The sequence below is a fragment of the Pristiophorus japonicus genome, chromosome 1, assembly GCF_044704955.1.
Source record: "Pristiophorus japonicus isolate sPriJap1 chromosome 1, sPriJap1.hap1, whole genome shotgun sequence".
NCBI lineage: Eukaryota > Metazoa > Chordata > Chondrichthyes > Pristiophoridae > Pristiophorus > Pristiophorus japonicus.
In genome coordinates, this window is record NC_091977.1 from 428,308,932 (window position 1) to 428,334,710 (window position 25,779).

At 42.5% G+C, this 25,779-nt stretch overlaps 1 protein-coding gene across 2 annotated transcripts in view; it reads left to right on the forward strand.

The window, feature by feature from the left end:
- Positions 1 to 25,779, forward strand: part of prkdc (protein kinase, DNA-activated, catalytic subunit) — a 364,122-nt gene that overhangs the window by 186,456 nt on the left and 151,887 nt on the right. For both annotated transcript variants that reach the window (XM_070892539.1, XM_070892550.1), the window contains exons 47-52: positions 7,425 to 7,565; positions 9,046 to 9,165; positions 9,830 to 9,973; positions 20,983 to 21,134; positions 21,952 to 22,083; positions 24,988 to 25,093. In XM_070892539.1, coding sequence (XP_070748640.1) covers positions 7,425 to 7,565; positions 9,046 to 9,165; positions 9,830 to 9,973; positions 20,983 to 21,134; positions 21,952 to 22,083; positions 24,988 to 25,093 — 795 coding nt within the window. The remainder of the gene's footprint in view (positions 1 to 7,424; positions 7,566 to 9,045; positions 9,166 to 9,829; positions 9,974 to 20,982; positions 21,135 to 21,951; positions 22,084 to 24,987; positions 25,094 to 25,779) is intronic.

Below are 25,779 nucleotides of genomic sequence, written 5' to 3' on the forward strand. Positions count from 1 at the left end.
TTTTAAGCCTTTCACGGCTATTGCTGCTGTGACAGTGTAAGGGGATAAAAAACGGTCACTAGAGTGGAGACAGACCGAGGGTCACGAATGGGGATACTGAAGGTAGGGAATTCGTAAAATGGTCCAGATTAAATGGGCTTATCAGTATTCGGAGGTTCTGAAGAATCAGGAGTTCCTCTGTCTTGTGGTAGAGATTGTAATATTGACCGATTATGTAAAAGTCGCTTATGTATGTAAAGCACGCTTATACACACACTTACACTGGGTTAAGAAGAGGGAAGCAGCAATGCCTGATGGTTAATGAACTATCTGTTGGATTAACCTTAGAACAGACTCATGGAAGCTTCCATATTCAGTACAGAACAAGGACACAAATGTTTGGGAACATAGATTATAGCAGCATGGGAACAGGATGGTATCGACTGGTAGTTTTGACTTGAGTCCTTGGGAGAGGGATAAGAAGGCACCATCCTGGAAAACAAAGTTAATCAACACGTCATGAGAAATTGAGGCAAAGTTGATGCCACTGAATAACACATTCCAGGAGCGTGATATGTGATGGGAGATGGACAGGTGGGGGAGGAGCACTCAGAGCCAGTCTGAGCAGCAGGCCAATCGGTAGTTTTGTAGGAGGGTCGCACACCTTGAAAAATGTATAACTGTAATTGAAAACCTTTGTTCGAAGAAGTGTTCACTGGAACCTTCCCGAGCATGCTTGAATAAAAACCGGTTGAACCAAGGTTTAGTCTGAGGATTCCGTGGTCGTTATACGAGAGAGGGCGGATGTTGATTCCTTATAGCAAGGAGTCCACCTTGAGGAAGAGAAGTCTTCTTTTTACCCCAACAGACAGTACGGGAGCTTCATTCTGTAATGGTTTCTATACCAGCATTCATTTGCCTTTTAGATAGGGAAGTGTGATGACCATATCCAAAAGTTTGGCTTGAAATTGTTTCTGAATTTTATTTGCCCAGGAAATCTGTGCTGAAATTTAACCTGTAATTTTGGGCTTCCTCCATGAAGAGAAAGTATCATTTTGTTGATGTTTGTGGAACCTATATATGGCAGGATCAAACATATCTAGTCAGTTATTTGTTTTGTTTGATAGTTCCACGATTCAATAAGTTAATGGCTGATCTTCTGGAGTATAATGTAGGAAAGTGTGAGGATATCCACTTTGGCAGGAAAAATAAAAAAGCAAATTATTATTTAAATGGAGAGAGATTACAAAATGCCAGAGGATTGTGATTTAAAAAAAAAACACAATAGGACAAAAAAAAGAATAGAGAAGATGGATTATAAGCATGAAACTAGAAAGAAATATAAAAACAGATAGTAAGAGCTTCTACAGGTATATAAAAAGGAAGAGGGTGGCTAAAGTGGTCCCTTAGCTGGTCTCTTAGAGGATGTGACTGAGCAATTAATAATGGGGAGCAAGGAAATGGCAAAGGAGTTGAACAAATATTTTGTATCGGTCTTCACGGTGGAAGACACTAAAAACATCCCTATAATAGATAATCATGAGGTTATAGGGTGGGGGTAACTTAAAACAATCACTATCACTAACGAAAAAGTACTTAGTAAAATGATGGAGCTAAAGGTGGACAATTCCCCTGGACTGGATGGCCTGCATCCTAGGGTCTTAAAAGAAGTGGCTGCAGAGATAATGGATGCATTGGTTGAAATCTACCAAAATTACCTGGAATCTGGAGAGGTCCCAGTGGTTTGGAAAACTGCAAACGTAACGCTCCTATTTAAAAAAAGGAGGGAGACAGAAAGCAGGCATCTATAGACCAGTTAGCCTAACATCTGTCATTGGGAAAATGCTGGAATCCATTATTAAAGAAGCATTAGCAGGACATTTGGAAAATCATAATGCAGTCAAGCAGAGTCAGCATGGTTTTATGAAAGGGAAATCATGTTTGACAATTTTGCTGGAGATCTTTGAGAATGTAACGAGCAGGGTGGATAAGGGGGAACCAGTAGATTGTATATTTGGATTTTAAGAACATAAAAACATAAGAAATAGGAGCAGGAGTAGGCCATTTGACCCCTCAAGCCTGCTCCGCCATTTAATAAGATCATGGCTGATCTGATCATGGGCTCCACTCCACTTCCCTGCCTGCTCCCCATAACCCTTTATTCCCTTATCGCTCAAAAATCTGTCTATCTCCGCCTTAAATATATTCAGTGACTCAGCCTCCACAGCTCTCTGGGGCAGAGAATTCCACAGATTTACAACCCTGAGAGAAGAAATTCCTCCTCATCTCAGTTTTAAATGGGCGGCCCCTTATTCTGAGACTAAGCCCCCTAGTTTTAGTTTCCCCTGTGAGTGGAAATATCCTCTCTGCATCCTTGTCGAGCCCCCTTATTATCATATGTTTTGATAAGATCACCTCTCATTCTTCTGAATTTCAATGAGTATAGGTCCAACCTACTCAACCTATCTGCATAAGTCAACCCCCTCATCTCCGGAATCAACCTAGTGAACCTTCTCTGAACTGCCTCTAATGCAAGTATGTCCTTCCTTAAATACGGAGAGCAAAACATTATGCAGAACTCGAGGTGTGGTCTCACCATTACCCTGTACAGTTGTAGCAGGACTTCTCTGCTTTTATATTCTATTCTCCTTGCAATAAAGGCCAACATTCCATTTGCTTTCCTGATTACTTGCTGTACCTGCATACTAACTTTTTGTGTTTCATGCACAAGGATTCCCAGGTCCCTCTACTACACACTTCGCAGTTGTTCTCCATTTAAATTATAATTTGCTTTTTTATTTTTTCTGCCAAAGTGGATAACCTCATATTTTCCCCACATTGTTCTCCATCTGCCAAATTCTTGCCCACTTACTTCACCTGTCTTATATCCCTTTGCAGATTTTTTGTGTCCTCAACACAATTTGCTTTCCCACCCATTTTTGTATTATCAGCAAACTTGGCTGCATTACACTTGGTCCCTTTTTTCCAAGTCATTAATATAGATTGAAAATAGTTGAGGCCCCAGCACTGATCCCTTGCATACAGTTTTGGTCTCCTTATTTAAGGAGTGCAGTGCAGAGAAGGTTAACTAGGTTGATTCCTGAGATGAGGGGGTTGACATGAGGAAAGGTTGAGGAGGTTGGGCCAATACTCATTGGAGTTTAGAAGAATGAGAGGTGATCTTACTGAAACATATAAGCTACTGAGGGGGCTCGACAAGGTAGATGCACAGAGGATGTTTCCACTCGTGAGGGAATCTAGAACTAGGGGCACAGTTTAAGAATAAGGGGTTGCCCATTTAGAACTGAGAGGAGGAGAAATTTCTTCTCTAAGGGTCGTATATCTGTGGAATTCTCAGCCCCAGAGAGCTGTGGAAGCTGAGTCATTGAAGATATTTAAGGTGGAGATAGAGAGATTTTTGAACGATAAGGGAGTGAAGGGTTAAACATAGAAATATAGAAAATAGGTGCAGGAGCAGGCCATTCAGCCCTTCTAGCCTGCACCGCCATTCAATGAGCTCATGGCTGAACATGAAACTTCAGTACCCCCTTCCTGCTTTCACGCCATACCCCTTGATCCCCCGAGTAGTAAGAACTTCATCTAACTCCCTTTTTAATATATTTAGTGAATTGGCCTCAACTACTTTCTGTGGTAGAGAATTCCACAGGTTCACCACTCTCTGGGTGAAGAAGTTTCTCCTCATCTCGGTCCTAAATGGCTTACCCCTTATCCTTAGACCGTGACCCCTGGTTCTGGACTTCCCCAACATTAGGAACATTCTTCCTGCATCCAACCTGTCTAAACCCGTCAGAATTTTAAACGTTTCTATGAGGTCCCCTCTCACTCTTCTGAACTCCAGTGAATACAAGCCCAGTTGACCCAGTCTTTCTTGACAGGTCAGTCCCACCATCCCGGGAATCAGTCTGGTGAATCTTCGCTGCACTCCCTCAATGGCAAGAATGTCCTTCCTCAGGTTAGGAGACCAAAACTGTACACAATACTCCAGGTGTGGCCTCACCAATGCCCTGTACAACTGTAGCAACACCTCCTTGCCCCTGTTCTCAAATCCCCTCGCTATGAAGGCCAGCATGCCATTTGCTTTCTTAACCGCCTGCTGTACATGCATGCCAGCCTTCAATGACTGATGTACCATGACACCCAGGTCTCGTTGCACCTTCCCTTTTCCTAATCTCTCACCATTCAGATAATAGTCTGTCTCTCTGTTTTTACCACCAAAGTGGATAACCTCACATTTATCCACATTATACTTCATCTGCCACGCATTTGCCCACTCACCTAACCTATCCAAGTCACTCTGCAGCCTCATAGCATCCTCCTCGCAGCTCACACTGCCACCCAACTTAGTGTCATCTGCAAATTTGGAGATACTACATTTAATCCCCTCGTCTAAATCATTAATGTACAATGTAAACAGCTGGGGCTCCTGCACAGAACCTTGCGGTACCCTACTAGTCACTGCCTGCCATTCTGAAAAGCACCCATTTACTCCTACTCTTCGCTTCCTGTCTGCCAACCAGTTCTCAATCCACGTCAGCACACTACCCCCAATCCCATGTGCTTTAACTTTGCACATTAATCTCTTGTGTGGGACCTTGTCGAAAGCCTTCTGAAAGTCCAAATATACCACATCAAGTGGTTCTCCTTTGTCCACTTTACTGGAAACATCCTCAAAAAATTCCAGAAGATTTGTCAAGCATGATTTCCCTTTCACAAATCCATGCTGACTTGGACCTATCATGTCACCATTTTCCAAATGCGCTGCTATGACATCCTTAATAATTGATTCCATCATTTTACCCACTACTGAGGTCAGGCTGACCGGTCTATAATTCCCTGCTTTCTCTCTCCCTCCTTTTTTAAAAAGTGGGGTTACATTGGCTACCCTCCACTCGATAGGAACTGATCAAGAGTCAATGGAATGTTGGAAAATGACTGTCAATGCATCCGCTATTTCCAAGGCCACCTCCCTAAGTACTCTGGGATGCAGTCCATCAGGCCCTGGGGATTTATCGGCCTTCAATCCCATCAACTTTCCCAACACAATTTTCCGACTAATAAGGATTTCCCTCAGTTCCTCCTCCTTACTAGACCCTCTGACCCCTTTTATATCCGGAAGGTTGTTTGTGTCCTCCTTAGTGAATACCGAACCAAAGTACTTGTTCAATTGGTCTGCCATTTCTTTGTTCCCCGTTATGACTTCCCCTGATTCTGACTGCAGGGGACCTACGTTTGTCTTTACTAACCTTTTTCTCTTTACATACCTATAGAAACTTTTGCAATCCGCCTTAATGTTCCCTGCAAGCTTCTTCTCGTACTCCATTTTCCCTGCCCTAATCAAACCCTTTGTCCTCCTCTGCTGAGTTCTAAATTTCTCCCAGTCCCCAGGTTCGCTGCTATTTCTGGCCAATTTGTATGCCACTTCCTTGGCTTTAATACTATCCCTGATTTCCCTAGATAGCCACGGTTGAGCCACCTTCCCTTTTTTATTTTTACGCCAGACAGGAATGTACAATTGTTGTAATTCATCCATGCGGTCTCTAAATGTCTGCCATTGCCCAGCCACAGTCAACCCCTTAAGTATCATTCGCCAATCTATCTTAGCCAATTCACGCCTCATACCTTCAAAGTTACCCTTCTTTAAGTTCTGGACCATGGTCTCTGAATTAACTGTTTCATTCTCCATCCTAATGCAGAATTCCACCATATTATGGTCACTCTTCCCCATATATATATAGAATTCCACCATAGTATGGTCACTCTTATGGAGAGCGTGTAGGGAAGTGGAGCTGATCCCAAGATCAGATCAGCTATGATCTTATTAAATGGTAGAGGAGGCTCGAGGGGCCAAATGGCCTACTCCTGCTCCTATTTCTTTTGTTCTTATGATCTTCTACCTCAATTCCACTCTCCCATCCTTTCCCTTGATTCCCTTAGAGTAGAATTAAATTTTTCCACTACGAGAAGGAAAGCTGTTTCTGCTTGTGCTGCAACCATCTCACAAGCCAATGCACAAGCGTTTCTTTTCACCCTAGCTGGAGACTAATTTGCATTCATTCACAAAGCACTTTTTGTATTCATTCACGGGATGTGGGGTGTCACTGGCAAGGCCAGCATTTATTGTCTATCCATAAATGCCATTGAGAAGGTGGTGGTGAACTGCCGCCTTGAACCGCTGAAGTCCGTGTGGTGAAGGTACTCCCACAGTGCTGTTAGGTAGGGAGTTCCAGGATTTTGAATGAACCGCGATATATTTGCAAGTCAGAATGGTGTGTAATTTGGAGATGGTGGTGTTCCCATGCACCTGGTGCCCATGTCCTTCTATGTGGTAGAGGTCACTTGTTTAGGAGGTGCTGGCGAGTTACTGCAGTGCATCTTGTAGATGGTATACACTGCAGACTTGGTGTACTCGTGGTGGAGGGAGTGCAAGGTATGATTCTGAGAGTATGACTATGTCAGGCTGTTGGACAGTTCTGACAATTTTGGCACAAGTCCCCAGATGTTAGTGAGGAGGACTTTGCAGGGTCTGTGTGTGAGTGATGTGTCTGAATGCAGTGCCTAGGTTGATGCTGGGTGGTCTGTCAACTTTATTCTTGTTTTTCGTAGCTGTTTGTTACAACTGAGTGGCTTGCTAGACCATTTCAGAGGGCAGTTAAGAGTCAACCACATTGCTTTGGTTTGGATTCACACATAGGCCAGACTGGGTGAGGATGGCAGATTTCCTTTCCTAAAAGACATTAGCGAATCAGTTTTTATGAATTTAAATTTTTCAGCTGCTGTGGTGGGATTTGAACTCGTATCTCTGGATCATTAGTCCAGGCCTCTGGATTTCTACTCCAGTAACCTTTGCTACTGTGCCCATTATTGCCTAGATTTGGCAGCTCAAGGCAAAAAGCATTTGGCAAATTTGAGCTCCAAGTAATCCTCAAAATAAATTCATGGGGTTGCTTCGATATGTGAAGGTTGAACAAATTATAAACATTTGATGATCTATCTTTATTATGATCTTTGAGAAAAATTTCATTGGCTACTATGAATATGTAAATTATTAACAGGAGTGTATCCCATATTTTCCCCTCATTGGGATTGCAGACCTATTATGTGCATATTGAAGGAAGGAAGAAGGACCTGACCAAATGCAGAGTGCTGCTGACAACAAAACTGGTTGATCTGTGTAGGAATTAAATTTGAGTGTAAATTTGAATCATCATACAACATGAACAGTTTGAACATCATCTGTTGCTTCAGGAGTTGTCAGAAAAGTTCAGAATGTGGATTGTTTTTTTACACTGACTTTGATTCAGTTTATATACTTTTTTGGAAAATAAATTCAATTATAAACTGCAACCTAAAGGTTATAGTAACATTCAAAATCAGAACACACTGGAAAGTTTAATCCCTCACAGCTTTCTTGTGTATTCCTGCAGGAGTGGATCGAGTTAAGTACTGTGCAGAATGATGTTGTGGAACTTGAGATGGATGAGATGAACCAGCATGAATGTATGGCGACCATGACTGCTTTGATCAATCACATGCAGAAGACTAACATCACACCAAAAGTTGAAGCGGTTAGGAAACCAATTGTAGTACAACCTATTTAATTTACTGATTTCTATGCCACTGAAAAAGGTTCAAACTATAATATAGGTTTCTAAAATGTTGCATGTTTATTGAAGAAAATTTCAAAAAGGACTATTTATCTAAATAAAGAATAAGAAACTCATTTATAGCCACATCTACAAGATTTCCCAAAGCACTTCACAGCCAGTTAATTACTTTTGAAGTGTGGTCACTGTATACAAATATGGCATACAGCAAATGAGATATGACCAGTTGACCTGTTTTGGTAGTACAGGTAGAGCGTGCGAAATCCGGAAATCTCGGGACCGAGGTCGTTTCGGATTCCGGATATTTCCAGATTTTGGAACGTTTGTGCCTGGGCCGAGATAGGTAGGGGATGGGAGGTGGGGGAGGAGTGGCCGGGCGGCCGAGGTAAGCGGGGGTGGGGGGGCGGCAAAGGTAAAGGGGAGGGGTTGGCCGAGTTGGGGGGAGGTCGGGCGGCTGGAGGTCGGGTGGCCGAGTCGGGGGAGTCCGGATTTCGGAACATTTTTCAGTTTCCGGATGACCCCACCACGGATTGGCCCAGATTACGGAACATTCCGAATTGCGGAACTCCAGATTTCGGACGTTCAACCCGTATTGATTGAGCATTGTATCTTGGCTGGGAGAGCTGCCTGCACTTCTTTGAATAGTGTTGTGGGATCTTTTATGTCCACTTCAACAGGCACACAGAACCTTGGTTTAATGTCTTGTCTGAAAGACGGCACCTTTGATAATGCAACACTCCCTCAGTACTGCATCAGAGGGCGATCTTTAGCATTCTGACCCGCTGGCAGCAAGGGGCCCGGTCGTGTGTGGGAAACCCCACCCGGAAGTCAGCCTGATTGACTGGCTTGGCTTCCAGTCAGGTGGGGTACACTCCAGAGGAGGCTGCAAGGCCCAGTAGGTCTGATGGTGAGGGAGTTTGGGGAGTCAGGAGGAAGCACTCCTCATAGCCCTCAAAGTACTCTCCGAGGCTGTCCTCGCCTCGCTGCAGCTGCCGGGTTTCCCGGGGCCCAGGACATCTGGTCGGCCAAAGTTAAACCAGCAAGGCAGGTTAGATCCAAGGCTTCCAGCCTCATTAACATATTTTAAATGAAAACCCGCCTCCTAGGAGCGGGTTGGCTATCAGCCCTTGTCCTGGAAGTCAGCGGGTTGGAGCCTGCTTCCTGACACACTTCCATTTTTTGCCCATTTAACCCCCCCACTCGCACCCAATCCCACCTGCTCACCCATGTTAAGTTCCCCCCCAGAGTGTCAGCCTAGATTTTGTGCACAGGCTCTCGAATCCAGAACCCTCTGACTCAGATGCGATTGGTATACCAACTGTGCCAAACTGATGCATGGACAACTGTACTTCTTAGAATTTTTTTAATATGATAAAATACTGATATTTTGGATTGCTGGATTTAACATTAAGGTGATTTCCTTGTAATCTTTCCTATACAGGAAAAAACCCCACCTGAGCTTCCACCATGGATGAAATTTCTGCATGGAAAATTGGGAAATTCCTCAACACCGTTAAATATCCGACTCTTCATTGCAAAGCTCATTGTTAACACTGAGGAGGTCTTAAATTTGTTAGCTCTTTCATATATTTGCTCTTTGTAAAATTCTATGATTCCTTGATCATTTTAATGTTTTTTTCTGCTTTATGTTCTGTCTGTCTAGTTTGGTGGGCAAGTTAACTCCAAGTCTTTGCCTATACCAGTGTGCAACCAGCCACTAAAAATGAATGCAGATTGACTTCTCTTCCCTCAGGGCATGACATTCCCCTCTTTCCTGCTGGGCATTGCCCAGCTTTCACTCTGAATATCTCCTGATTACCAGGATAATATCAAGGAATCATGGTGATGATCCTATGTCCATGTTTATAACACAAACTGCCCATTTAAATATGTTCTGCTGTAATTACATCCTTTATTACAGTGTCATCAATTTAGGGAAATGTGGCAAGCAAAATTCTAATGAATTGTTTCACAACGCGGATATAACCAGAACTTTTTTTCTTTTTACAAGCACGCAGCATAAATCTGTAATTCTGGAGCATGGACCTTGAAGCCTGAGATATTTAGCAAAATGTGCTGCACCTTGAGATTTTAATGAGACCTAAGAATTTCATTAAACATAACTCTTGAGACGCAAGATTTTTTTCAATAATTATAGTTTTGACCTGAAAGAGTTCATCCGAATCCTTTTGAGCTAATGTCAATTAAATCTCATTGCTTTTTAGATTTTCCAGCTGTATGCCCAGGAATGGTTGGGGCCCCTGCTGCAGTTAGTGGTTTCTGGCAGTAATGGAGGTGATGGTATTCACTACATGGTGGTGGAAATTGTGGTTACAATTCTATCTTGGACTAGTGTGGCTACCCCAAAGGTACAGAATTATCTTTCATCGATCTGTTTCATAATGCTAGTGCCAAGAAAGAGAGACATTTTGGTGTCCATGGCATTGATTTCAAAATCATCAAATTGCAGTTTATTTCTGTATGTTGTAAGCTGCATTTTGTTTAGATCCCTTCTGTGAATGAATCTCATTTGTTCTGTCAAAGAAGGTTTTTGCCAGGGATAATTTATGCCCATAAAATTTGTATAATCTCTCATGTTGTGCTTCACTAATGGGGGATATATGCACGGGTGAGCAAATTGATAACAAGGTGGCCTAACTCGGGATTATTAATAATGGAAAGTTGGAAAAAATGTTTTCACATGGAATGCTTTCCCACAGAAGTGTGAGACTCTAATAGCATTTAGAAAGGAACTGAATAAGTATTTAAAAATGAAGAAAATGAAAGGATGCAGGGAAAGGACAAAGAAGTGGGAGTAGAATTGATCATTCCAGTTGAAGAGCTAGCACTCACACAGGCTTGATGGGCCGAATTACCTCATCCTCTGCTATAATTGCTATTATTTAAGGGTCAAGTGAAAACTCAATGCAATTTGCAATGTGTAAGAACTCTGATCAGATCAGCGGAACTTATTGAACTTTCAAAGCAGGATATGTTTGTACCTGTATTCATCTATATCCCCATCCCCATTTCTTCTTTTGTGGTTCCATAGTACCTGCATCCACCAATTCAAGAGGGTAAGGTTTCACCAGTCACTGACAGTTCCAGGACAGCAGCCTGCTATCTGAACTCCTTGCCAGATCTCTGTATCTCTGCACCAGCATGATTCAGTTAACAACAACAACTTGTATTTTTATAGTGCCTTTAATGTAGTAAAACATCCCAAGGTGCTTCACAGGAGTATTTTCCAACAAATTTGAAACCGAGCCACGAGAGAAGATATTACGACAGGTAACCAAAAGCTTGGTCAAAGAGGTAGGCTTTAAGAAGTGTCTTAAAAGAGGAGAGAGAGGTAGTGGGGATTAGGGAGGGAATTCCAGAGCTTAGGGCCTAGGCAGCTGAAGGCACAGTTGCCAATGGTGGAATGATGAAAATCGGGCATGCACAAGAGGCCAGATGTGGAGCAACAAAGCAATCTTGGAGGGTTGTAGAGCTGGAGGAGTTTACAGAGATAGGGAGGGGCGAGGCCATGGAGGGATTTGAAAACAAGGATGAGAATTTTAAGATCGAGGCATTGCTGGACTGGGAGCCAATGTAGGCCAGCGAGCACAGAGGTGATGGGTGAGTGGGTCTTGGTGCGAGTTAGGATACGGACAGCTGGGTTTTGGATGAGCTCAAGTTTACGGAGAGTGCAAGATGGAAGGCCAGACAGGAGAGCATTGGAATAGTCGAATCTCAGTGTAACAAAGCCACGGATGAGGGTTTTAGTATATGAGCTAATGCAGAGGTAGAGACGGATGATGTTACGGAGATGGAAGTAGGCAGTCTTAGGGTCAAATAGGTTGTGGAGGCTGTGAACAGTCTGGTTCAGACTCGGACAGTGTCCAGGGAGAGAAATGGAGTCGATGTCTGGGGAACGGAATTGTGGCAGGGACCAAAGACAATGGCTTTGATCTTCCCAATATTTAGTTTGAAGGAAATTTTTGCTCATCGGGCAAGTACTATGACAAATAAAAGACAGTGAAGGGGTCGAGAGAGAAGTGGTGGTAAGGAAAAGATGGGCATCATCAGTGGAGTGAGAGAATTGAACCAGCGTCCCATCACTTCATGCTACAGTGTGATAATGCTCCAACATGCAGGCTGCTTCACCATTTTGCTTATTTTTAAGTAATGCATTTGTAAGTATCAGTCTCATTTAACATTTTTATATAAATGAAGGAATGCAATTGGTAAAAGTGGGAAACGCCAAGGAGGTCTGGTAAGACAGTGTTGGAAATCTCGGATTACTATCTGTTTTGGTTGTCTTTTACTGTTTCAACATATTGCTGCTTTTGTGTCAATGCAAAGTGATTTCCAGTGCAGATCAATACAAAAATGTTTAATGCAACTCAGACGTCAGGTCGTAAATCTGGCTTCTAAAAGCACTGAAGCTAATTAATCTGAGATCACCATAAGGGGGTAAGGCCTTACTGCTTTGGCTTCGCATCATTGGACTATCTGGGAACATTTTCAAGTTAATTTATACTGACAAGATTGAATACCCTGTCAGTTCTCGGAACATTGACTTTTATTTGGCCATTGAGCAGTCTTGCTTAGTCATTGGATAAAGTGGCATCTAGCTGAGATTGGTGTCTGGAGTATAACATCCTCAAGCTTCATTCCTCTCAATAAGGTAGGTCACCACTAGGCTGCTAAATGGAGATTTGCTTGATAGCATGGTCATCCAAAGTAAAACCAGTCCCCCAAGAGCCCTTCGGCCACTCCAAGGTGTTCCAAGACCCCAGTCCCCTCCTCCTGCCCCCCCACCACCTTAGAGATTGTACAGACCCGAGAGTCCACCCCCCCCCCCCCCAACAACACGATATCAGAACTATGGTTCCTCGTGCCGAGCTGTTCAAAATGTTCCATTCAATAGCCAATGCAACAGCATGCATTTATATAGTGCCTTTAACATAACAAAACCGTCCCAAGCCGCTTCACAGGAATGTTATCAAACAAAATTTGGTAGGCAGTATAGAAAAACAGAATATTTTTTTAAATGGTGAGAAACTATTAAGAACATAAAAAATAGAAGCAGGAGTAGGCCATTTGACCCCTCGAGCCTGCTCCGCCATTCAATAAGATCATGGCTGATCTGATCTTGGGCTCAGCTCAACTTCCCTGGCCGCTCCCCATAACCCTTCATCCCTTATCGTTCAACAATCTGTCTATCTCCACTTTAAATATATTGAATGACCCAGCCTACAGCTCTCAATATCCCTTTGAAGATTTTTTGTGTCCTCCTCACAACTTGCTTTCCAACCTATCTTTGTATCACCTCGAAATGTGGGTACATTACATTAAGTCCCTTCATCCAAGTCATTAATATAGATTGTAAATAGCTGACGCCCCAGCACCGATCCCAGTGGCACTCCACTAGTTACCGTTTGCCAACCAGAAAATGATCCATTTATCCCGACTCTCTGTTTTCTATTAGTTAGCTAATCCTCTATCCATGCTAATATATTACCCCCAACCCTGTGAACTTTTATCTTGTGCAGTAACCTTTTCTGTGGCACCTTATCAAATGCCCTTCTGGAAATCCAAATACACCACATCCACTGGTTCCCCCTTATTCATCCTGTTCGTTGCACCCTCAAAGAACTCCAGCGAAATTGTCAAACATGACTTCCCTTTCATAAAACCATGCTGACTCTGCTTGACTGTATTATGCTTTTCCAAATGTCCTGCTACTGCTTCCTTAATAATGGACTCCAGCATTTTCCCAACTATAGAAGTTAGGCTAACTGGTCTATAGTTTCCTGCTTTCTGTCCTTTTTTAAATAGGGGTGTTACATTTGCGGTTTTCCAATCCGCTGGGACCTCTCCAGAATCCAGGGAATTTTGGTAGATTACCAATGCATCCACTATCTCTGCAGCCACTTCTTTTAAGACCCTAGGATGCAAGCCATCAGGTCCAGGGGACTTGTCCACTTTTAGTCCCATTATTTTACCAACTACATTTTATTTAGTGATTGTTTTAAGTTCCTCCCTCCCTATAGCCTCTTGACTATCCATTATAAGAATATAAGAAATAGGAGCAGGAGTAGGCCATACAGCCCCTCGAACCTGCTCTGCCATTCAATAAGATCATGGCTGATCTGATCATGGACTCAGCTCCACTTCCCTGCCCGCTCCCCATAATCCCTCATCCCCCCCACCCACCCCCCATCGCTCAAGAAACTGTCTATTTAATGTCCCAGCTTCCACAGCTCTCTGAGGCAGCGAATTCCACAGATTCACAACCCTCAGAGAAGAAATTTCTCCTCATCTCAGTTCTAAATGGACGGCCCCTTATTCTAAGATCTAGTTCTAGTCTCCCCCACCAGTGGAAACATCCTCTCTGCATCCACCTTGTCAAGCCCCCTCATAATCTTACACGTTTCTATAAAATCACCTCTCATTCTTCTGAATTCCAATGAGTAGAGGCCCAACCTACTCAACCTTTCCTCATAAGTCAACCCCCTCATCCCCTGGATCAACATAGTGAATCTTCTCTGAACTGCCTCCAAAGCAAGTATATCCTTTTGCAAATATGGAAACCAAAACTGCACGCAGTATTCCAGGTGTGGCCTCACCCTCTACAGCTGTAACAAGACTTCCCTGCTTTTATACTCCATCCCCTTTGCAATAAAGGCCAAGATTCCATTGGCCTTCCTGATCACTTGCTGTACCTGCATACTATCCTTTTGTATTTCTTGCACAAGTACCCCCAGGTCCCGCTGTACTGCAGCACTTTGCAATCTTTCTCCATTTAAATAATAATTTGCTCTTTGATTTTTTTTCTGCCAAAGTGCATGACCTCGCACTTTCCAACATTATACTCCATTTGCCAAATTCTTGCCCATTCACTTAGCTTGTCTATGTCCTCCTCACACATTGCCCTCCCTCCCTCCCATCTTTGTATCGTCAGCAAACTTGGCTACGTTACCCTCCGTCCCCTCTTCCAAGTCGTTAATATGGATTGTAAATAGTTGAGGTCTCAACACTAATCCCTGCGGCACCCCACTCGTTACTGATTGCCAGAGAATGAACCAATTATCCCGGCTCTCCGTTTTCTGTTTATCAGCCAATCTTATCTATGCTCATATATTACCCCCAACCCTGTGAACTTTTATCTTGTGCAGTAACCTTTTGTGTAGCACCTTGTCAAATGCCTTCTGGAAGTCCAAATACACCACATCCACTGGTTCCCCTTTATCCACCCTGTTCGTTACATCCTCAAAGAATTCCAGCAAATTTGTCAAACATGACTTCCCTTTCATAAATCCATGCTGACTTTGCCTGACCAAATTTTGCTTTTCCAAATATCCTGTTACTGCTTCTTTAATAATGGACTCCAACATTTTCCCAACCACAGATGTTAGGCTAACTGGTCTGTAGTTTCCTGCTTTTTGTCTGCCTCCTTTTTTGAATTACATTTGCAGTTACGTTTGCAGTTTTCCATTCTGCTGGGACCTCCCGAGAATCCAGGGAATTTTGGTAAATTACAACCAATGCATCCACAATCCCTGCCGTTACTTCTCTTACGACCCTAGGATGTAAGCCATCAGGTCTCGGGGATTTATCTGTCTTTACTCCCATTATCTTACTGAGCACTGCCTCCTTCGTGATTGTGATTGTGTTAAATTCCTCCCCCCCCATAGCCCCTTGACTATCCACTGTTGGAATATTGTTAGTATCCTCTACCGTAAAAACTAATACAAAATACTTGTTTAGAGTTTCTGCCATCTCCATGTTCCCCATTACTAATTCCCCAGTCTCGTCCTCTAAGGGACCAACATTTATTTAGCCACTCTTTTTCTTTTCATATACCTATAGAAACTCTTGCTATCTGTTTTTATATTTTGTGCTAGTTTACCTTCATAGTCTATCTTTCCTTTCTTAATCATTTTTTTAGTCACTCTTTGCTGGCTTTTAAAAGCTTCCCAATCTTCTGTCCTCCCACTAGTTTTGGCCACTTTGTATGCTCTTGTTTTTAGTCAGATACCGTCCTTTATTTCTTTATTTAGCCACGGATACTTTCTTTTCTCTTGAACCCTTTCCTCCTTACTGGAATATATTTTTCTTAAAAGTTGTGAATTATCTCTTTAAATGTACACTTACTGTTCATCAACCGTCCTACACTTCAATCTGTTTTCCCAGTCCACTTTACCCAACTCTGCCCTCATACCTTCATAGTCTCCTTTATTTAAGCTGAGTACGCTGGTTAGAGATTCAACTTTCGCACCCTCCATCTGAATTTGAAATTCAACCATGCTATGATCACTCATTCCAAGGGAATCCTTTACTAGGAGATTGTTTATTAATCCTGTCTCATTACACAGGACCAGATCTAGGATACCCTCCCCCTGGTTGATTCCGTTACATACTGCTCAAGGAACCTGTCCTTTGTGCATTCTATAAACTCTTCCTCAAGGCTACCCTGACCAATTTGATTTGTCCAATCAATATGGAGGTTAAAATCACCCATTATTGTTATTCCCTTTTTACACGCCCCCACTATTTCCTGGTTTATTTAATTAACTTAATTTAATTTAATTAACAGAATTGCTACTGTTGGGGGGGCATATATACTATGTCCACCAGTGACTTTTTCCCCTTATTATTCCTTATCTCCACCCAAAGTGTTTCAACATCCTTGATCATTTGAGCATATATCGTTTTTCACTATTGCAATGATTCCATCCTTTATCAATAGAGCTACCCCACCTCCTTTTCCTTTCTGTCTGTCCTTCCAGATTGTCAAATACCCCTGAATATTTAATTCCCAGTCCTGGTCACCTTGCAACCATGTCTCTGTAATGGCTATCAGATCATACCCATTTGTCTCAATTTGTGCCATCAACTCATCTATTTTGTTACAAATGCTTCGTGTATTTGGACAAAGTGCCTTTAAATTTGTTATTTTACCATTTTTTCCTGCTTGTTTCCTCTCTCCTTCAAACTCACTTTCTTTATTTTTGCTTTCTAATTTCCGCTTTTCTCCCCTCCCTACTGAATCAACTCTCAGGTTCCCATCCCCCTGCCAAGCTAGTTTAAACCTTCCCCAACAGCACTAGCAACGCCCACGCCCCCCGCGGGGATATTGGTCCCTGCTCCATTGAGGTGCATCCCATCTGGCTTGTACAGGTCCCACTTCCCCCAGAAGCGGTCCCAATGCCTCAGGAATGTAAAGCCCTCCCACCTGCACCATCCCTCCAGCCACGTATTCATCTGCTCTATCTTCCTATTTCTGTACTCACTAGCTCGTGGCACTGGGAGTGATCTGGAGATTACTACTTTTGAGGTCCTGCTTTTTAATCTCTCTCCTAGCTCCCTAAACTCTGCCTGCAGGACCTCATCCCTCTTCCTACCTATGTCATTGGTACCGATGTGGCCCACGGCCTCTGGCTGCTCACCCTCTCCCCCCAGAATGCCTTGCAGCCGCTCAGTGACATCCTTGACCCTGGCACCAGGGAGGCAACACACCATCCTGGAGTCACATCTGCGGCCGCAGAAAAGCCTGTCTGCACCCCGACTATGGAATCCCCTACCACTATAGCTCTTCCATTCTTTTTCCTCCCCGCCCCCCTCTGTGCAGCTGAGTCACCCGTGGTGCCGTGGACTTGGTTCTTGCTGCACTCCCCAGAGCTACCATCGCCCCCACCGGCACTCAGAACAGAGTACCAGTTGGAGAGCGAGATGGACTCGGGGGGACTCCTGCACTACCTGCCTGTCCTCCTCTTCTGTCCAGGGGTCAGCCAAACCCTATCTGCTTGTACACTCTTAAGCTGTGGAGTGACCGCCTCTAGAAACGTGCTATCCACGTTGCCCTCAGTCGCGTGGATGTACCGTGGTGACTCCAGCCGCTGCTCAAGCTCCAAAACGCGGAGCTCGAGCTGGTGCAGCTGGAGACACCTCCTGCACACATGGTCATCCCAGCTGCACAAAGCATCCAGGATTTCCCACATGCCACAGGATGTGCAATCCACGGGACTGAGCTTCACTGCCATCCCTCTAGTTATACCCGCAACTATCAAGTAGAACGAAACTCTAAACATTAGCACAACACACCCACCCGCTACTCAGCAAACAGCCAATTTAATTAACTGGCTCTCCTTAGATAATAAAGATCACATATATTTACTGGCAGATGCTACTTACAACAATGCCAAAGGTTTCCTATGGAGGGAAATCAGGATGTTTTTAGTGTCTTCTATTGTGAAGACTGATACAAAATATTTGTTCAAAGTCTCTGCCATTTCCCTGTTCCCCATTATTAATTCCCCAGTCTTATCGTCTAAAAGAGCAATGTTTACTTTAGCTACTCTCTTCCTTTTTATATACCTGTAGAAACTCTTACTATCTGTTTTTATATTTTATAAATGTTGGTGGTTAGAGAGATTTAGGTGTCCTCGTACAAGAAACACAGAAAGTTAACATTCAAGTACAGCAAGCAATTAGGAAAGCAAATGACATATTGGCCTTTATTGTAAGGGAGTTTGAGTACAAGAGTGAGGAAGTCTTGCTACAATTGTACAGAGCTTTGGTGAGACCTCTTCTGGAGTACCGTGCACAGTTTTGGTCTCTTTATCTGAGGAAGGACATACCTGCATTAGAGGCTGTGCAAAGAAGGTTCACTAGATTGATCCCTGGGTTTGGAGGGTTGTGCTATGAGGAAAGATTGAATAGATTGGGCCTGTACTGTCTGGAGCTGGGAAGACTGAGAGCTGACCTGATTGAAACATAAGATTTTGAGAGGGATTGACAGGGTAGATGCTGAGAGGTTGTTTCCCCTGGCTGGAGAGTCTAGAATTATGGGATATAGTCTCAGGATAAAGAGTCGGCCATTTAAGACTGCGATGAGGAGGAATTTCTTCATTCGGGGTTGAATATTTGGAATTCTCTACCCCAGAATGCTGTGAATGCTGAATCGTTGAGTATATTCAAGGCTGAGATAGATAGATTTTTGGACTCTAGGGGAATCAAGGATATGGGGATCGGGCAGGAAAGTGGAGTTGAGATCAAAGATCGATCATGATCTTATTGAATGACAGAGCAGGCTCGAGGGGCTGTATGGCCTACTCTTGTTCCAAATTCTTATGTTCTTAAAATTTGACCCCTTGCCACATAAAGAGATATTGGGACAGGTGACCAAAAGCTTGGTGAAAGAGGTAGTTTTTAAGGAATGCCTCAAAGGAGGAGTGAGATGCGGAGAGGTTCAGGGAGGAAATTCCAGAGCTTGGGGCCCAAGCAGGTGGGGTAATGGAAATCAGGGAAACATAAAGGCAGTGTTGGAAGAACACAGAGATCTCAAAGGGTTGTAGGCTGGAGGAGGTTACACAGATGCTTTTAAAATATGTTTGCACCATTTTTCAGGCAATGCCAAGCTCAAGCAATTCTGTTTTATTGCATTCGCAGTACATTTTTGTTTTACTGCTCTTGCAGGGAGACTTGCTTTTTGAATAGAGCATGTGAGCTGCATTCCAGTTTCCTGGGCGATCTTTTGTTCATTGAACGGACTTCCCAGGGCTGATTGACAGCAGAAGAGCTCTGTCAGAGTCATTTTTATTGCTCACGTTTGCTCGAGCTGCAGCCTTGCTCAGATGCTGTGAAAACTTTCAATGATGTTGTGCATATGCACAGACCTTGAAAAATATGCATGTGGTTGCTTTTATGATGTTGCTGTTTGTTTATTGGTCATATTTTGAATAGAAAATATTTATTAATAGTTTTAATTTACAGATACTAGTTTTTGTTTGGTTATTTTTTAGTCAGAGAACATTTAAACCAATACACCTGCTCCAATTTATAGCTAATGATTTATGATTAGTTTTTTTCGTGAATTTGAATCAATTAGCATGCCTTCCAGACAAAGCAGACGAAGTCTTACTGACATGCGCCAGTTGAACATTTTAAATCACAGAAATGCATGATGGATTTGTTAAAGGCAAATCATGTCTGGCAAACTTGATTGAGTTCTTGAATGAAGTAACAAAGAGTCCTGATGAGGGTAGTGCTGTTGATGATGTGTATGTGAACTTTCAAAGTGTTTGATAAAGTGCCACATAATAGACTTGATAAAAACATTGAAGCCCATGGGATTAAAAGGGCAGTGGCAACGTGGATCCAAAATTAGCTAAGGGATAGAAAGCAGAGAGTAATGGTGAACAAAAGCAAACTACTGCAGATGCTGGAATCTGGAATAAAAACAGGAAATGCTGGAAATTTCAGCAGGTCAGGCAGCATCTGTGGAGAGGAAGCAGAGTTAACGTTTCGGGTCGATGACCCTTCATGGTGAACGGTTGATTTTCAGACTGGAGGGAAGTGTGCACTGGTGTTCCCCCAGGGGTTGGTATTGGAACCACCCTTTTTGATGTATATTAATGACCTGGACTTGGGTATACATACCACAATTTCAAAGTTTGCAGATGACACGAAACTCAGCAATGTAGAAAACAATGAGGTTGATAGTATCAGACTTCAGGAGGACATGGACAAACTGATGAAATGGGCAGACACATGGTAGATGAAATTTTAATGCAGAGAAGTGTGAAGTGATGCATTTTGGAAGAAAGAATGAGGAGAGACAATACAAATTATATAGTACAATTTTAAAGGGGGTTCAGGAACAGAGAGACCTGGATACACAACTGAAGGTGGCAGGACAAGTTGATGAGGCTGTTAAAAAAAAACATACGGTATCCTTGGCTTTATAAGTAGAGGCATAGAGTATAAAAGCAAGGAAGTTATGCTAAACCTTTATAAAACACTGGTTAGGCCTCAGGTGGAGTATTGTGGCCAATGCTGGGCTCCACACTTTAGGAAGGATGTCAAGGCCTTGGAGAGGATGCAGAGAAGATTAACTAGAATGGTACCATGGATGATGGACTTGAGTTCTTGGGTAGACTGGAGCAGAAATTTAATAGAGATGTTCAAAATTACAAAGGATTTTGATAGAGTAAATAAGGAGAAACTGTTTCTGCTGGCAGGAGGATCAATAACCAAAGTAAACAGATTTATGGTGATCTACAAAAGAAGCAGAGCAGTGATGAAGAGAAATTATTTTATGCAATGAGTTATTATGATCTGGAATGCACTGTCTAAAAGGGTAGTGGAAACAGATTCAATAGTAACTTTCACAAAAGAATTGGTTATATACTTGAAAAGGAAAACTTTACATGGCTATGGTGAATGATCAGGGGAGTGGGAAAAATTGGATCGTTTTTTCAAAGAGCCAGGCACAATGGGCCGAATGGCCTCCTGTGCTGTATGATCCTATGAAAATAGAAGTTCAGGTTGAGCGAAGGGAAACCATGAGTTTATGTTATATTTATTTCTTGATTATTATTGTTAGGGAAATCTGAGGAATGAGATCCTAGCAAATCGCCTGCTAGAGTTTCTGATGAAGAATGCCTTTCACGAGAAGAGGGCAGTGTTCAGGCACAACCTGGAAATCATTAAGACAGTAGTTGAGTGCTGGAAGGACTGTCTGTCTATCCCTTACAGGTGAGCAGTGGGTTCTGCATCAGACTGTCTCATGGGCATTACTTTTACATGTACAAATCCTAGTGGTTCGATGCCTCCCAGCTGTCTGACTAAGGGAAATAATGAAGTGGGTGCAGAAGGTTTACCAGAAAGTAGGGCTTCACCGAGAAGATGTGATTTATGTTTGAACCAACAATTTAAAAAAAAGAACTCACATTTATATAGGGCCTTTCACCACCTCAGAAAGTACCAAATCGCTTTACAGTCAATTAATTATTTTTGAAGCGTAGTCACTTTTGTAATGTAGGAAATGTGGTAGCCATTTGCGCACAGCAAGATCCCACAAACAGTAATATGATAATGACAAGATAATCCATTTTAGTGATGCTGGCTGAGGGCTAAATATTGGCAAGGACACCAGGAAGAACTCCCTTGCTTGTCTTCGAAAATAGTGCCGTTGGATCTTTATTGTCCACCTGAGAGGGCAGACAGGGCCTCGGTTTAATGTTCCATCCGAAATACCTCAAACAATGCAATGCACTGGAGTCTCAGCCTAGATTTTATGCTGAAGTCTCTGGACTGGGATTTGAACCCACGACCTGACTCAGAGGTGATGGTGCTGCCACTGAGTCACGGCTGACACTTCATGTATAGGGAAGAATATGAGGTAGAAAATTTGAACCTCTTTTAAAAGGATAAGATAGCAAAAAAAAAGAAAAACAAGATGCTTTATATATGGTACAGCTTTGTAGCACCTGATGTTCAGTTATAGATGTGAAAGCTCTTTGGTGGTGTATGTTTTATCGTCATATCTGAAAATGTTGTATAAATTGTGCAGCTTGATCTTTGATCGGTTTGCTGGAAGGGACCCGAATACCAAAGACAACTCTGTGGGCATCCAGTTGCTTGGGATCGTTCTTGCCAATAACTTGCCTCCATATGATCCTAAATGTGAAATTGACAGTGAAAGGTAAGATGAAAAGTAGTTACTAATATTAGAAGGAAAGATTTCATGTTTCTGAAACTACAAATCCCATTCAAACTTCTATGATTGATTTTCATGATTCAAAGTTAATCAAAATAGACTAAAACATTGCACAGTAATGAAATGCTGCTCCAAGATATACTCATTTCGGGCCTGAAATTCCGATAGAGATCTTCCCGTGAGAAAACTAAAGAAAAAAGGTTAAAAAACTGCGCACTTACCTGTTGCTGCTGCGCCCGCTCGAACTTCCGAGCCTGAGGCCTTCAGGACTTCACTCCTACGCATCGGAGCGCATGCATGTCAGGACATGCGCAGGGCTGGAGCTGTAGTCCCATGGCTCTGGGCAGCCAATCAAGGTACAGTATTTTCTCATTGAATGAGAACATCCCCCCCCCCCCCGCCCAAAACACACACAAAATTCAAAAAATAGAAAAATACACACCATATTTAAGAATCATTTAAATTTAAGTTCTTATAAAAAAAATAATATTTTCCCGACTTTTTTTTAAAAGATGCCTTAAAATAAACTTACCGTAGTGGGGAGGGTTTTTAAACAATCATTACTATGTTTTCATATGTGTTTATTTAATTTAATTTTAATGTTTTTATGTATTTTTAAACACTTGCGCCTGTAAAAGTAGGCTATACGCCTGCTTTTTCAGGAGCAAGATTTTAAAGGACATTTGCAGGGCAAGATATTCGTAAATATCGGAAATCTTGCCCTGCAAGTGTCCTCGCTCCCGATATGCGCGAGATCTGTCGAGCCAGAAACTTGACCGATCAGAAAAAACGGTTTTCAGCGTATGCGCATTGCGCGCTGAAACCCGTTTTTTCCGATGCCTTCCCGGGTCCGTAGGAACTTCGTACGGACCCGGGACATCGGAATTTCAGGGCCATACATTGTAAATGCATGCTTATAAAGAGACAGCATTAAGTGTGACACATTGAATAAAATAACAATCCTGCAACAACATTTATTCGTATTGCATTAAGAAACTGTCAGTTCTGAACATCTATAGCCCTTTTTGCGCTGTCCAAGTGGAATGTCAACCACCCATTGGACGTACAGCTATTTCTGTTGCAACGCTCCATACACTTGGGAGATATGTTGTAAGTTTTAAGCGCTCTGCATGCAATGAGCAGAGACTTGTTAAATCCTTTTTTCATACTTTGCAGGACTTGGGCATGTGAGGGGAGGAGAAAAAAATAATGCCACAGAAAGAATTAAAGGGAGTGATTTATGCTTAAAATAAAATCTATATATTTAAATAGGCTTCGGATACTTGGGGCATGAAATTTCTCTTAATGAAAAATGGGAACATGGTTGTTTTTCTCTAAGATTTAATGACTGACTAAGAAAACTACAAAAGTGCTCAATCTGGACTCTGAATAACATTTTATTAGTGGGCCCCTAATTTCTTGAAAAACAGACAATTTCCTGTGTTTTGTTAAGAATTTATTTTCTCGTTAATCTGGTATCAGTTGGAATGGGACATATCAGGCTAGCCCTTCTGCAGGAGAAAAGTTGCTTTCAAGACAGATAACCATTCAAAATGTCTTCACATTTTATTGGGAGATTTGTAACTTGGGAGATTTGTAACTTAGGAGATATGTTGTGAGTTTTAAGCGCTCTGCATGTAATGAACAGAGACTTGTTAAATTCTTTTTTCATACTTTGCGGGACTTGGGCATGTGTTTCCCAGATATCTTCCCGACTCTACATAGCCCAATTATACCATCACTGTTTCAAGTATTCTACCGTACGATCATATCTGAACCTTTGCTCCCAGCCCCCCTGACTCACTGCACACTCTCCGTAGTGTTTCCCCAAGTACCGTCCAAAATCAGCGACATAGTTGCAACCTAACCCGCCGGCGGAAAAGGGCAGGTTCATGCCAGCTGCCCATTTTACACCCTGCTCAACAAACAACATCTACCATAAAGAGACTCGCATTAAAACACCTTTAATTTGTACTAAACATAACGTTTTTTTTGTTACCACAAATTCATGCTTCATGATGGTCTTTTTTTCAAAAAAAACAAATGTAATTTGTTGGGCTGGATTTTCGGTCTTCTGCCATTCCTTTTAGTGCCCTAGAGGCATGGCAATGGTGGCAGTAAGCACTTCTGGGCGGTTGGCCTGCTTCCAGCGCCCCGCTGGGACTTTTGGTGCCGGTTTCGACAGAGCGTGGAACATTCCCGGCCGGAAGAGGTGAGCTGGTGTGCAACGCCCCTGGTTGTGATACCAGCTAGATTTTTGGCTGCCGCCCAACCCTTAGCACTCCGTAGAACATCCTGCTGGGACTGCCTGTGAAAGCGGGCAGAACGAGCTTTAGAGGCTGCAGTCAGGTAAGGAATGTTGACCTCGGGTAAGTGTGCTTGTTTTTTTTTGCGATTTATGTTGTAGTGGCGTGAATTATTTATTGGGAATATTTTTGGTGGGTTATTTTCAGGTTTTTTTTTTTTGCCCTCCCAGTCATCTCTTACAGTGCTCCGAGGCCGGCTGTTTAGCTTGGGATTTTCAGTTGCTCAGCCGGCCTAGTGCCCTAAGAGAGGTGTGTAATGACTCCCTTAGTGCTCAGCCTCACACTCGGGGCCCAACTGTTGAATTTTGCTGACTGAGGCGCAAGCTGTTCCTGGGCGCAAACTTTACTGCCCCACTGCCATTACCTCCCCGAAATGAGCAGAACCGAAAATTCGGCCCATTCTATTTAGAAAAAGTAGTTTAGAAAATGCAAGGAAAAATATTTTTGTTGGTCTGCAGTATGTAATAGTACACAGTATTCTCTTATTCTAAATACTGTATTCTATTGAATGGCAGCAAATTTATTTAATTGTTCCAAAACTTGTATTCGTGGATTGTTTTAATGTATGTTTTTCTTCTGTCAGGTATTTTCAGAGACTGGTGCATAACATTTCCTTAACGCGATATAAAGAAGTGTATGCAGCAGCTGCGGAAGTTCTTGGGCTTGTCCTGCAATACTTAGCAGAAAAAGTGAGCACCTTATGTTTAAATAACTAGTACAACTTCTTTGTGTTTTTTTGTGAATCATTGAGTAGTAATCTTTTGAGGATAATGTGTCATTGTGCCTTATTAGGTACATGGGGGTGTGCAGGGGAGCAGCTGATATGGATCAATTCATTGCAATATAATTATTTTTGAACACATACATTTCTCTTCCTCATTTAAGAAATTCATGATCTTTTCTCTTAAGTTTCCTATATCAGACACCATTCCTGGGTGAGAGGGCAGAGAGGGGACTTGCTCATATGTCTCTGCCAGTGTTGTTTTTCTATTTAACACTGTGTACAGAATTGGAGCAACATGACTTTTCTTCTAACTTTTCATCTGGCCTCTACTCTGGTGACAGATGTAAAGCTTAAAGTCACTGAGGAATTGTTGTCACCATCCAATATCTAGTGTACTTCAGCATGATGGTACACCATGTTATTAGAAATGTAAAAATATGCTTGGTGTAAAACCACACATTGTTTAGGGATACATAATTTCTCTTATGTAAATATGGAGATTGGAGAGACAATTTGACCTTTATTTACTTACTGGAATTGAGTTACTTGCAGCTAGTGTTGATAAAGCATCGAATGATACATTTTTGCATTCAAATACATTGGGGTGAATTTTAACCCCAAAGAATGGGCAAGTTTGGGTCGAGTGGGAGG